Source organism: Canis lupus, chromosome 4, assembly GCF_003254725.2.
Source record: "Canis lupus dingo isolate Sandy chromosome 4, ASM325472v2, whole genome shotgun sequence".
Taxonomy (NCBI): domain Eukaryota; kingdom Metazoa; phylum Chordata; class Mammalia; order Carnivora; family Canidae; genus Canis; species Canis lupus.
In genome coordinates this window covers 14027639-14041660 of record NC_064246.1, presented here as the reverse complement: position 1 = coordinate 14041660, position 14022 = coordinate 14027639, and the positions used below count along the sequence as shown (strand labels likewise).

The following is a 14022-nucleotide window of genomic DNA, read 5'->3' as shown; positions in this document are numbered from 1 at the left end:
TGATTGATTTTCAATGTCACTTATTTAAATACTTAATAGCACACATTTGTTACATTTGATCTATTTTAATTACTATTCTTATTAATGCTCAAGGGGTCTCACCTTTGACCAATGATCCCATTGGTCTGTTTGCCAATCCCTGTCTAAATACCATATTGTTTTAACTACCATAGCTTTATAGACTGCTTTGGTATCTAATATGGCAATGCCTTCTCTTCTTCTTCTTCTTCTTTTTTTTTTTTTAAAGATTTTATTTATTCATGACAGACACACACACACACACACACAGAGAGAGAGAGAGAGAGAGAGAGAGAGAGAGAGGCAGAGACACAGGCAGAGGGAGAAGCAGGCTCCATGCAGGGAGCCTGACATGGGACTCGATCCTGAATCTCCAGGATCACACCCTGGGCTGAAGGTGGCACTAAACCGCTCAGCCACCGGGGCTGCCCAGCCTTCTCTTCTTCTGCCTCATCTCTTTCTCTATCTTCTTCCTCCTCCTCCTCCATCATTATTATCATCATCAGCAGCAGCAGCAGCAGCAGCAGTATTTGGTTAGTTATACAGTTCATCTATGATAGTTTATTTTTCCTTTAATATGAAAGTTAGAATTAAATTCGTGTGTGTGTATTTCTAGTATGTAGCACATACAAGTATTTATTAAATCAAAGTCTGTATTAGTTTCCTATTCTTGCTATACCAAATTACCACAAATGGAGTGGCTTAAAACAACACAGATTTATTTATCTTACAGTTATGAAAGTCAGAAGTTCTCAACTTAACATGGTGACAGGGTTGCATTCATCCTAGAGGCTCTAGAGGAGACTCTGTTTCCTTGCCTTATCCATCCCCTAAAGGCCACCTTAATTCCTTCACTCCTGGCTTCTTCCTCCATTTTAAGGCCAGCAATAGATCTTTAAATTTCTCTCCCTTTCTCTGACTTTGACTCTCCGTTCTTCCTTTACTTTTATAAGAAACCTTATGATTACATTGAGCCCACTTAGATAATCCAGGATAATCTCCCCATCTCAAATCCTTTAATTTAGTCACATCTACAAAGCTCCTTTTGCCATGTAAGGTTACATATTCAGAGGTTTCAGGAATTAGTATGTAAGCATCTTGAGGTGGGTGGGGGGGAATCATTCAGCCTACCTATAGTCTACCTATAGTCACTTTTGGAAGATACTAAAAATTCAATTTATTATTTTGAAAACTATCAACAAAAGGAGAATAATCTAGCAGCACGTATTCTGTCTTTTCTAAATGAACTGTATCTCAGTTTAATCAAATAATTGAAGAATGGAAGTTTCTATTCATCGAAGTATCCAGATCATCAATGAAAAAAAGAATGATGAAGTAGAATATCACCATTTTTAACCCTTAATGAAATAATAGATCTAAGTAATGATGATCAGTGGTTGCTAACATTATGAAAAAGAAAACCAGACATTATCTGTCTCCTAATATAATTGTAGAATACCACCTATAAACTCTACTAAGCATTTGAACTGAAATCTAGTTAGTCTTCCAACATTTAACTACCCATTTACTAGAAATATGGAAGATAGAGATATGTTCAGAATACCACAGGAATGTGATTGGCAAACTGTGGAAAATTCTATAGGGTAGAAGACATGGATTTTTCAACAAACAAATTATAAGGAAATAAAAAATACAAATAGTAAACATATAAATTTAAAATGACATAAGAATCTAATTGCAACATAGGTATTTTATTTGGGTGCTACCTCACACATTCAAACACATGGATGCGTAAATAAATACAAATACAACAAGTTATAAGATAATCAGAGCTCTTGAACATTGGTTGCATAAGTGATGATATTAAAGAGTTACTTTAAATTCATTATATTTTAGAGTCACATATTAAGATACTTAACCATTATGGCCATAAGCTCATAACTGTTGAAACTAGGTAATGGATATATAAGGCTTAATATCCTATTCCTTCTATTCTGTATTTGGTTAAAATGCTCCACAATAAAAAATTAAAATAATATTTGTAAAGTGCCACTATAATCATGGCATATTGTGATTATACTGAGTTAAAGGCTAATTTGGAATGACGTGATATCTTCATAAATTGAGTCTTCTCAACTGTGAACATGTTTTACTTTCCACTTACTCAGATTTAATAAGAATTATCTCTACTAAAACTACTCATTTTTTGTATTATTTTTGCATGTTTTTGTTAGGGTCATTTCTAAAAATGTTATGGTTTCATTATTATCAGTGTGAGCCTTTTCGATTGAGTTATTACCCAATATATAAGAAAATATTCTTTTCTTTTTAAAAAAAAAAAGATTTTTATTTATTCATGAGAGATAGAGAGAGAGAGAGAGGCAGAGACCCAGGCAGAGGGAGAAGCAGGCCCCATGCAGGGAGCCCAACCTGGGATTCAATCCCTGGTCTCCAGGATCATGCCCTGGGCCGAAGGAGGCGCTAAACCACTGAGCCACCCAGGCCGCCCAAAAAAATATTATTTTCTTAATGATGGTTTCATATCATACCATCTGCAAACAATGAAAGCTTTGTGTCTTATTTTCAATATTTTTCTTTTTCTTCTATTTTGACTTCTTTTTTGTTTTATTACATTGGCTAGGAACTAAAAAGCATTGTTGATAATAATAATCAGTTTTGCCTTGTTCCTTAGGGGTATTTTAATGTTTTCATTAAGATACTTTTAGAGAGTTTCTTGTGTTGGCATATTCTCAGTTAAGAATATAATCCTAAAAAAAAAAAAGAATATAATCCTATAACACCGATTAACTTGAGTTTTTTTAAAGTGAAAAATGGGTGTGTAATTTTATCAAATGCTTTACCATATCTATTGAGATGGTCACTTGGTTTTTCTCCCCTTAAGCTGATAATGTACTTAATTGCATTAATAGATATCTCAGTGTTAAACCACCACTCCATATATGGAATAAATCCTATTTGAACATCCAATCTTCTAGTATATTTCATTTTCTAATATTTTATTCAAGATTGTGGCATCTATCTTCATACCTGAGATTGCCCATAACTTTGTATTATTCTTGCTCACTTTTCATTATAATTCATTATAAATTCATAGAATAAGTTGAAAGCATTCTCAGAATTATACTAACTTCAAAGAATAAGTTGAAAGCTCTCCATCTCCTTCTATCCTCTATCACAATTTTTATATAAAAGGAAATTATCAACTTTAGACATTTTGGTGAAACTAGCCTATAATATCTTCTGGGTCTGATGCTATTTTTACATTTGGATTTTTAAATATCTTATATAATTATCATTCCATTAATATTTCCTACATCCCCTCAAGTAAACATTGGTAATTTACAGTTCCAAGTTTTTTTTCTATATTTTCAATCCTATCTACATAAGATTATACCTGATACTTTATTAAAAGTTTTCAAATCCTATTTTGAATTTCCAAGATCTCTATTAGTTCTTTTTTTTAAGAATACAATAAAATTTCAAACTTTCTTAAGAATATCAATCAAACTTAAAATCTTCTACCATTTGCTCTATCAACTCTGTTCCTTAGCTATTATTTGACTTGTTCATAGAGTTTCATGTCTACCTATGATTTTATTTTCCTCAACTGCTTGGTGATTTTGGGCTGCCAGCTTATCTTTACATTAGATGGTCTTGGTTCACTTGCCTGGAGATGTTTGTTTGCCAAAACTTTCTGCAAAGATGGTAGGAGAGGGGCAAATAATAGCTTACGTCACTATTTTGATAAAGTCACTCTTCCCTTTTGTAATGGCTCTTTCTATTTCTTTTGGGGATCTATTTATCCTCTGTCACTTGTTCAATATGGTCTACTTGGATCTTCTAGTAGCATTACTCCACTCCTCTGGCCACAATGATTAATTGAGAGTAGACACATGGCACAAGCAGGGCCAATAATATTAACATTGCAAGGAGGAATGTCCCTTTCTCCTGGAGTTGCTCAACTGGAGCTGCCTCTGTCATATCTCCCACTAGTTAGAGGAAGGACAGTGTGCAGTGGAGGGGGATGAGATCAAAATAAAAAGAATCAGAGAAAAGAGATGAAAAAGGTCTAAGAGAGACAAGAGATTGAGATATTTGCATCACTTGGTTCAAATGGTTTGACTAGGTACAGCCAGTTAACGTTAGGCCAGCTCACTCTCAATTTACCAGCTGGTGACCAAGTTCTATACCCTTCCTTTTTCTTATTTCTTGAACTATTTTAAGTGAGATTTCTTTCATGGTACAAAACAAAAACAAAAAACAAACAAACAAAAAAACAAAAAACAAAACAAAAACCCAAACACAGTACAGTGTCTAACTCATTCACAACCTTTAGATTTCCTCTATAAGCTTTAAACCTACAGATTAGATGATCCTCTTTGTCTTCTATTTGTTTGCATAGGATCTTAACACTTTGGGTCCTACACTATTATTAATTATTTAATCACCTTTCTCCTCTCATTAGATAGTCAACTCCTTGAGGACAAGAATCGTTGCCTATCATTTTGTGTCCCTAGAAGTTAACAAAACCTACAATGTACTAGGGACTGGGTAACAGATGTTGAATGAATAAATACATAATTTTATAGTTATATCACCTCATTTTAGTAGATTCTTGGTGGTAGATACCTGACTAGAACCATGACTTTGGGAATCTGCTACGAAGTTTTGATCATCACCATTGCTAATATCTGATAGTGTTCTTTATGTGCAATTATTAAATGTTTCTTGTAGTTTTTAGGTAACAAAAGCAAAGAACAGAGAAGTTTCCAGGTTTCTTCCTGAGTGTGGCCTTGGGCCAAGGAAGATATATATACCCTAAGGAGAGTCTGATTCCCTTACAATTTCTGTGTCACAGGATCTTTTTTTTTTTTTTTTTTAAGATTTTATTTATTTATTTATGAGAGACACACACACACAGAGGCAGAAATACAGGCAGAGGGAGAAGCGGGCTCCATGCAGGGAGCCTGACGTAGGACTTGATCCCGGTTCTCCAGGATCATGCCCTGGGCTGAAATCGGCACTAAATCTCCAAGCCACCCAGGCTGCCTGGTGTCAGAGGATCTATGGGCTAACTGCACTGTCACAAGACACGGAGAGCTCCTGCCTTAAGTGACTAAAAGGGAGTCCTCATCTCTTTATTTATTTAATTTGTTTGTTTATTTATTTAAAATTTTAAGTAACATACAATGCAATATTGGTTTCAGGAGTAGAATTCAGTGACTTATCTCTTTAAATACTGAGTGAAACTCATATATTTCATCTTCTCAGGTGGCTACAACTATGGGAATTTGCTGCCTCCATTCTGTCATTATCCTAGCTCATTCTGGTTGTTTGCTACCTTTCAAGATAAGATGTCTGATCTGTAAACCACCCAATGAACTACAAAATGTCATTTATAGAACTGTATCTATAAATGTTTTAGAAATATTTCTAGATTACGAAGCATTTCAGGTCAGGAACAACGATTTACTGAAAATGTGCCTCTATGATCTAAGCATAATATGAAATTTCTTGGAAAGGGTGAGTAGAGATATCCATAAGTGATCACTAAATTCAAAAAACAAAACAAAACAAAACAAAAACCAATTCTTTTAAACTAAAACCCAAGAAAAGTATGACTATGGTTTATTTCTGTTCTTTTCCTAACAAAAATTAATATTTAGTAATTATGCTTAGAGGGGATTTATGTGTTTTATTATAATTGCCTATCCACAATTAAGAAAGAAACTAAATTTTATCAGTGTTCTTTAATTTGAACACTAGCCTGAGAGCTAAATTTGGAACATTTATGCAGTTGTTGTGTGGACCTTATTTGGTCCCAGAGCACTGAGGTCAGCATGAATAATCACATTAGCAGGGCAGACCTCTGCCTTCTCTATGAAAGGTTGTTAATTAAAAAACAGATATTTGCACCAAGGGTTATCAGAAACTTCTACAATGCCATTAAATATTGTAGTATAATACCTACTTTGGTTAATCCTTTAAAATACCATGAGTGGTCTAATTCTTGAAGACCTAATATCCTTTAACTAAAGATTTTTTTACAGCTCTGGTCAGCTTGGAGAAAATACAAAAGACAAAGGAAAATAAAGGCACCAAAAACCAGTCTACTTTCTCCATTTTTTCTTTCTATAACCATAAATGTCACCTAAATATATCCTTACAACAAGGAAAGGGATGATTGTGCAATAACAAAGGGAAAAGGGAGTTCTTTATGAATTTTTTTCTTGATGATTCTAAATATATGCTTGTGCTGCTTTTGAAACCATTATTATTTTCCCAAAGTTTTGTTGAATAGACGAGATAGGGTTGTATTCCAAAGTGATCATTATTGCAACACTGTTGTACTACGTGATGTAATTCTCCAGTGGAAATGTTTTCAGTGAAACTTTGTCAAGTGACACCTAATTTAAGATATAGTATGAAGAGACTAAGAGAAAACTTTAAGGAAAGTCAAAGGCAAAAAAGGCTCCTTGTTTTCCTTTAATTCACTTAAAAGACCAGCTTCTTATGAGAAGTGCCCACATGGAGGATGAGTAACAACCAATTGAAGTGATTATGAAGCAAACACTTTATAAAATCCACTATAACAACACTCTGGCAGATAGGAAAGTTGGCACATTCCACCTGGTGTTTAATATCAGGAAAACTTCAAAGATAACATAAATATCTCCTTATTCACTGTTTATTTATGACCATGGCCACTCCTATGCCTGATACTTCTGGGCAACATAGCCTCCTCCATGGTTGAGAAGCTAAGGAGCACTTTTTATGGGATCTTTAGCCTCCTTCAGATGTTTTCTTACCCAGGATTCATATCTAGCAATTATGGTTATGTAATTATATGTAAAGCTGTTACAAAGAGTTTTCAGATAGATCAGTTATTGTAGAAACACTTTTGTATTCAATGTCACTGAATCTCTTACATAGTTTGGTTGAAGGGCTATGGTGCATTATACTCTGTTTTGGCAGAAAAACAGCACCTCATCCTTGCCTTCAAGGAAACTGCAGTTGAATTGTGTTGACTATATTAATCCACAGAAATAATTAGAAAATCATATTAGCATAGTACATATTTATGTGCTTATTGGTATAGTAAGTGTAGCTAGAATAAAATAATAGGATGTGATTAAAGACGTTGTCTAAACCCTTCCTTTGAGATGTGATGCAATTAAGGAAGGTTTGCTTCGTTGAGGAAGTGGGATTTGAATTAGACCTTAAAAAATGAGTAGATTGGGGAAAAATGTGAAATTAGAAGAGATTTAACTGAATTAATTTATCTCACTTTTCCCAATTTTCTTTGTATGAAGACATACATAACCCATTCAATTTTGATTTGTCAAATATCCCATAAATACATAAAGTATATATGATTAACAATGCTTTTAATTCCAAAAGACAGCTTATTTTCTTAATCCAAAGCTCACTTTATGTAATTATTCTTTTTGCAAACTACTAGTTGGTTATATTAACACTTGAGTAATCTTGACAAGAAGTTGCTTTAAGCAGTTAAAGATCCAGATGCTGATCAGCATGCATTAAGTGATTCAGCTTAATTGGTTTCATCTAGATAAATTACTTACCTTAGTTCCTATCACAATTTCTTCCCTGGTAGAGTAGAATAGAAACTCATATAGCTTGTAGTGTTGAAATAAGCTGAAACACAAAAGAAATGTGCAACTCTGATAAATTTATTTTAGGAAAGAAATATGTAAGAGTATTTATTAAAGGAAAGTTATTCATATTGGCCAAGCAAAAGACATTAAACACTAATATGGAGTTAGTTATGTCTTTTATTCCAAATGAATTGTCCAGCAATAGTAAGAAACTAAAGATTTACTTTTTTGAGACATTGACAGTATAACAGTAGCTAATATAAAAACAGTAAATTAGGGCAGCCTGGGTGGCTCAGAGGTTTAGTGTTTCCTTGAGCCCAGGACATGATCCTAGAGACCCAGGATTGAGTCCCACGTCAGGGCTCCCTGCATGGAGCCTGCTTCTCCCTCTGCCTGTCTCTCTCTCTCTCTCTCTCTCTCTCTCTCTCTCTCATGAATAAATAAATAAAATCTTAAAAAAAACATAAATTAATCCGTGGTAAGTGGATAGGTTTAGAATAAGGGAGCAATTAGATTGCATCTTGACTTTTTTTGGTTGACAAATAATGCACTGTCCCTAAATAACACCAAATTTCACATTATTCTTCATGTTTGGCTTCAAACTGGAGTCAATTTCCTCTGGAATGAATGACACTGAATCCTATATTCTACTTCTGTATCAATTACTTCTCATGTTCTCAAGCTGTTTCAAGATTAAATTAATCTCTGATAACACCTGATGTTAATGATGCAATATGAACTGAAATCCATTTAGAAGTTGTCTGATTTTCGGGATCCCTGGGTGGTGCCCCGGTTTGGCGCCTGCCTTTGGCCCAGGGCGCGATCCTGGAGACCCGGGATCGAATCCCACGTCGGGCTCCCGGTGCATGGAGCCTGCTTCTCCCTCTGCCTGTGTCTCTGCCTCTCTCTCTGTGTGTGGCTATCATAAATAAATAAAAAAAAAGTTGTCTGATTTTCTTGTAGAATATTTGATCACATGTCAAAGAGAGGAATTAATTTAAGACAGATTATTTCTTTAGTTTCTACCCAAAGACTAGATGGTCAGTGTATAAAAACTGTGAAGAGCTAAAGGGTAAGAGTTTCTTAAAACAAGTATTTCTAGTAAGTTTACAGATCTTAGCAATGTATTATTGAGAGTTAAAAATTTACTGAAGGGCTGATTTCTAATATCCTGTTTGTGATAATATTTGAATTTTTCTAATTCTCTTCCTGCTGGTTGGGAAAATTAATAGACTCATAATACAGCAAAATGCCCAAGAACAAAAAAATTGTCTTAGTGGTTTCTCTTTCACTCTGGTGCCTTTTGCTATTTAAGAAAATTGATTTTAATATAACTGAGAAATTAACATTTGCAAAATGTAGCTACAGAGCATGTATAATAATGGCTTCTCCTGAATGCTGTAATGGATCAAAGTTTCAATTCATTTGAAATCAATGAAGAAATCCTCAGGCAGCTGGGTCTCTCTGAGTTATATCAGCAGTTGATTTCACTACTAACACAATCCATTAAAAAGTGATGGGTATGCAGACTCAGTCATGGTATTTTTTTTTTTTCAAAAAAACTCGTACATTCAAATTAGTCATCAACACTCAGAAAACTAACATAGCTTTTGACATTACTTTGATTTGTTGGCTAGAAAATGCATCAAGATTAGTGAAGTCTGATGATTCAATGAAGCAAAATAAATTCAAATTCTCCTTCCCTTATATTGCTTACCTAGAGAAAGCTTTGAGGTTAAAAATATTAGGCTGGCAATAACCAATTTTGAATAGAAAAATTAAAGACTGTGGAGTATTTGGAAATAACTTGGCTTCCTCTCAGTGAATTAGTGTAAAATTTTCCTTCCATCTTATGTTACACAAAGAAGTTAATTCATAAATCTTCCTTCCTGCAATTTTATAATCTTTCAGCCTTATTCTCCTCATTGCATATAGGAATTAGATTGTCTCATGCCAAATGGAAATTCACTTTTTACAATGAAAATAAAATTCATGACTTGGATGAAGTGGTCAAAGATGTAAGTTGGGGCAAGGCCAGGACTAGGGTAAAGCAGATGAAGGAAGGGAAGCACCTAAGGAGGCACTTTTCAGGGCCAGGGCAAGTTGCCTCCATTGCTTCACTCTGGTCCCCATCTTGGTTGAGGTTATGTAACTTTACCAAAGATCTATTAGATTACTTCCTATGGGAATAAAGTGACACCTCTGCTTTGGGAATACATTTCCTCCTCCTTCCTTTAGAAGGAAGACATCCAGCTGACTCAAGCCCCTAGACTATTTTGTTAAACATCTTGTCTTAGTTCTAAATCAAAGAGAATACTCAGAAATAAAATGGGTCAAGACATCTGGGCTCCATGCCAGGAAGTAAGATACCCTGTTGATCACAGAGGGTCAGTGCTGATTTTCTTATATTGAGTAAATGCCAGTGCACATTACCTTCACCTAACTCCCAAAGAATAAGTAGAATACACAATGACAGAAGTGTACTTGGACCAGACATATCTAAATGATGTCTTATACTGAAAGGCTTCAGTAGCATTTTATATTTATATTTGTATATATTATATAAAATATATTAATGTATATATTGAATAAGTAGATTGGTCAGTACTTACAGTAATGTTAGTGAGGTATTTTGGTATTAGTTTTCTTCACAGATACATGATGGAATATACAAGTTAGATTCTATTAACAGTATTAAATAAAATTTCAGTTTTATTGCCAGTTAAGTTTCATGTGCTATAGGTCATGTTCTAAAAACTACTCTCCCTAAATTGATGAGGGCTTTCACTGGTTGAGTAAATTTAATATCAGATTAAATTGAAACATGCTTATATTTTCAATAATTGAGTTAGCTTCATATTTATAAAACTTCTTTGTAGTCATTAAAATGAAAAATATTATCTGGTTTAATTGCCATTAAATTTATATTTGTGGACCTATGAGGCATTCTAAAAAGGAGTTGTAGAAAAGAACATTTCTCTTTACATAACTCCAGTATCAATCCTAGTATCATATTAAGCAATATTTTATTTTCTGTAACAGATGAATTTAAAATGTATTAATTCTTTGAAATCACAATGTGAAGATTTAATGGCATAAAAATAGTTCTGATTCACTTTACCTGACCTCTCAAATACTAGTTTTTTGTTAGTGTTTTTAGAAATGAGATGAGAAATTTTTGGTAAGTGAAGTTACCCTGGTAAGCATTTAATGGTGACTAACACCGACATCCCTTCCTAACAAAATCATTTTCTGAAATGAAATGTCAAGAAATAGACTGCTGAGCATTTGTCCAGAGAGACAAGATGAAAAGAGACAAGTGGCACCTTTCACCACCTAGAAGGTGTCATTAGGGCGCCTGCATGGGGTTAGTTAACTATCAGTCCTGGTGTCCATTATGAACTTCCTGGGTTTAGAACTCAGAGGTAATAATGTGTTCTTCAAAGAGAGACCTGGCAGTCTCAAACAGATAAAGAAAGGAAAGAAGAATGCGACACAAATAGGCAGAGAATTCCCCTCACCCAGCGATTCTGATGGGCAGAAAACCTTGGGGAACAGGTTGTCTAATTCTGGATTTCCTTTCCCTTCCTTCCTAGCTTTACTTTCCACACAAGGACCTTGCTTTACTTTAATTGATATGAAGAGTACTGTAGCTTTTAGTGAGAGACACACATTAGGAGGTATATGTTTTATATTAAGAAATCAAATTATATCAAATGTTATTATATAAAACATATTATATCATATACGATTATTAATTCATGCCAGAAACCAGTATATAAGCCTTATCAAATTAAACATTAATATTTAAAAAGCTTCCAGACTACAGCCAGGATCCTTGCCAAGCAAATCTTGAGCATGTCTAGGACATTCCTTATTTTGGAGTTTTAAAATTTAAAATTGGAAAACACTGCAGTATATAGTAATGGAGGAAAAAAGATATTCTTCAGAAGCTTTTAGTCAGGCAAAAGAAAGATTTTACCAACTCTTGTTTAAATATTTGCAAATTCTAAAAATGTCCATGTCCCTTGAGAGAGATGCATGCCTCTAATGCAGACCTTCTGATAGATTATATAAAAAGATAGATTTCTTATTTCACCAATGAAGAATCGCTATAATAAAAATACTTTTCCTCTATTTACCATCATTTTCTAAGCATAAAGAAAAACAATGAGTTTAATTGGTTTAATTTCTAATACAAAGCATTTAAAATAAATTTTTAGGGCAGCCCAGGTGGCTCAGTGGTTTAGCACAACCTTTGGCCCAGGTTGTGATCCAGGAGACCTGGGATCGAGTCCCATGTCGGGCTCCCTGCATGGAGCCTGCTTCTCCCTCTGCCTGTGTCTCTCTGCCTCTCTCTCTCTCGCTCTGTGTCTCTCATGAATAAATAAATAAAGTCTTAAAAAATAAAAGAAATTTTTAAATGTAAATGAACGTTATTCTAAAATGTAAAATTTTGATGTCAAGGCCAACTATTAAAATATAAAGTCTATTGTAATCAGGTCTGATTAATGTGAATAAATAATTTTGTTAATGAAATTATATTAATTAGGGATTCAAAGAAAAAATTGGATAATTAATTATAATTCTGGTAAAAAAAAAAAAAAAAAAAATTATAATTCTGGTGAAATTATACTCATCAAATACAAATCTTTTTTAAGAATGAAAGGTTAGCCAAAACTCAATGTCCTGAATTTATTTGTTGGATGAAAGATTTAATATTACCTTGTTATTGGCTGGGTTAATTACAGTATAAATTCTGTAAAGGTCTTAAAAATTGAATTCTTTTTGATTTAATAGATATTTTGTAAAAAGATAATGAAATGAAAAAATAAATGCTACTAAAAAAATTCATACCTTATTTTTAAGTAGTCAATGACAGCATTAGCTTGTCTTATATTAAAGATACTCCATTCCTCATTTTTCTGTGAATGAGATGGTCCTATTTCAGCCATAACTTCTCCAAGCCATTTTATGTTGTCTTCCAAAGACATATGCAGTGCTAAAATAAGATCCAGAGAAGTCTTAAGCATTATTTTGATAGATGCTTTCGGAACAAAATAATCCAAGATATCCTTAATGTGCAAATATTTACTTTTTCAATATTTGTGAAGACAATGGTGATAGCAATGTTTTTAATGGTAAGTTAATAATTATATTTTGTGTAAAAGAATAGAGGCTGACACACCCAAAAATTGTAAATTACTCTAATGCCATATAATTGTCTAAAGATTTTGTTCCCATTTTAAGATACAAAAATAATATAAAACCTACCTAAAAATTACTTTAAAATGGGAAAAACATATTTTTAAAGATTTTGTTTATTTATTCATGATAGACGTAGAGAGAGAGAGGCAGAGACACAGGCAGAGGGAGAAGCAGGCTCCATGCCAGGAGCCTGATGTGGGACTCGATCCCGGATCCCCAGGATCACACCCTCAGCCAAAGGCAGGAGCTAAACCGCTGAGCCACCCAGGGATCCCCGGAAAAAATATTTTTAACGATCTTAGAATAAGAGCACCTAGAAATGACACAGAAATTGTTTGGATTAGCTGGTGAAGAAGACCTACATGGTAGGTTCAGTTAATGTAGACAGGAGAGCTGAACTCAGAACTGAAAATGTAAATGCACAGAGTCAACCAACACTTGGCTTTGGGGAATTGTTAACATGTGGGAATTTGGGACTGAAGATTTTCAATAGATGCCAGAAATATGTATTTTTATGTAAAACATCAAGATATTTTTTTCTTATCCAAGCTCCAGACTTATAACTTATGTAAGCTGTTTCTCAAATGTATGCCTGGTGGTGGTGGTGAGAGCCAGATGACAGCGCAGAGTGACGCTGACACCACTTTGCCACCATTACCAAAAATAAACAAGTCAATGATTGTGGTCTCTTCTCTTGCAACTAAAAACAAACAAAAAAGCAAAAGTATCTTCTATGGCATGTGTCCAGTTGAAAAAAGAGTAGATAAATGTCAAAAGCCTTAAACTTAACATTTATAGTGTCTATAATACAAATATGAACTTCCATCTTCTTTTCCTGTTTAATTATGCTCATTTTTACTTGTGGCAAGCAAAATATTATTACGTCACACATACACACTGACGAGTGTTGAGTGTATACACATAAAACTGAAGAGCTTGGAGATGGAGAGTTGAAAGTCTCTAGCAAAGGCGAGGTTGGACCAGCTGCTTGGAGGTGTCAGCTGGGGTTCTGGAGTAATGTTCCGGGGACCCCACCCTCCCAGCCTTAACCAAACCTCTATCTCTCTCAGGAAACTGTCAGTCAACTTTCCACATCTTGCTAATGAAGTGAATTTTTCAGGGAGGCAAGAGGGGGTGATGCACAGGATTTATGAGAATATAAGCACCAGCCACTTCTGACTACAGAGCTACTCTT

General features: G+C 34.2%; 1 protein-coding gene and 1 long non-coding RNA gene across 5 annotated transcripts in view; one reads left to right on the top strand and one right to left on the bottom strand.

Moving 5' to 3' along the window:
• The window catches only part of LOC125754942 (uncharacterized), a 73147-nt gene that overhangs the window by 11471 nt on the left and 47654 nt on the right, over positions 1-14022 (top strand). The gene's annotated exons all lie outside the window — the stretch shown is intronic.
• CABCOCO1 (ciliary associated calcium binding coiled-coil 1) overlaps positions 1-14022 on the bottom strand; it is a 117313-nt gene that overhangs the window by 73430 nt on the left and 29861 nt on the right. For 3 of the 4 annotated variants that reach the window (XM_049108971.1, XM_049108969.1, XM_049108970.1), the window contains 3 exons: positions 12477-12621; positions 8425-8538; positions 7587-7659 (listed from right to left, as the gene is read on the bottom strand). In XM_049108971.1, coding sequence (XP_048964928.1) covers positions 7587-7659; positions 8425-8538; positions 12477-12621 — 332 coding nt within the window. The remainder of the gene's footprint in view (positions 1-7586; positions 7660-8424; positions 8539-12476; positions 12622-14022) is intronic. The other variant, XM_035715032.2, reaches the window with a different exon arrangement.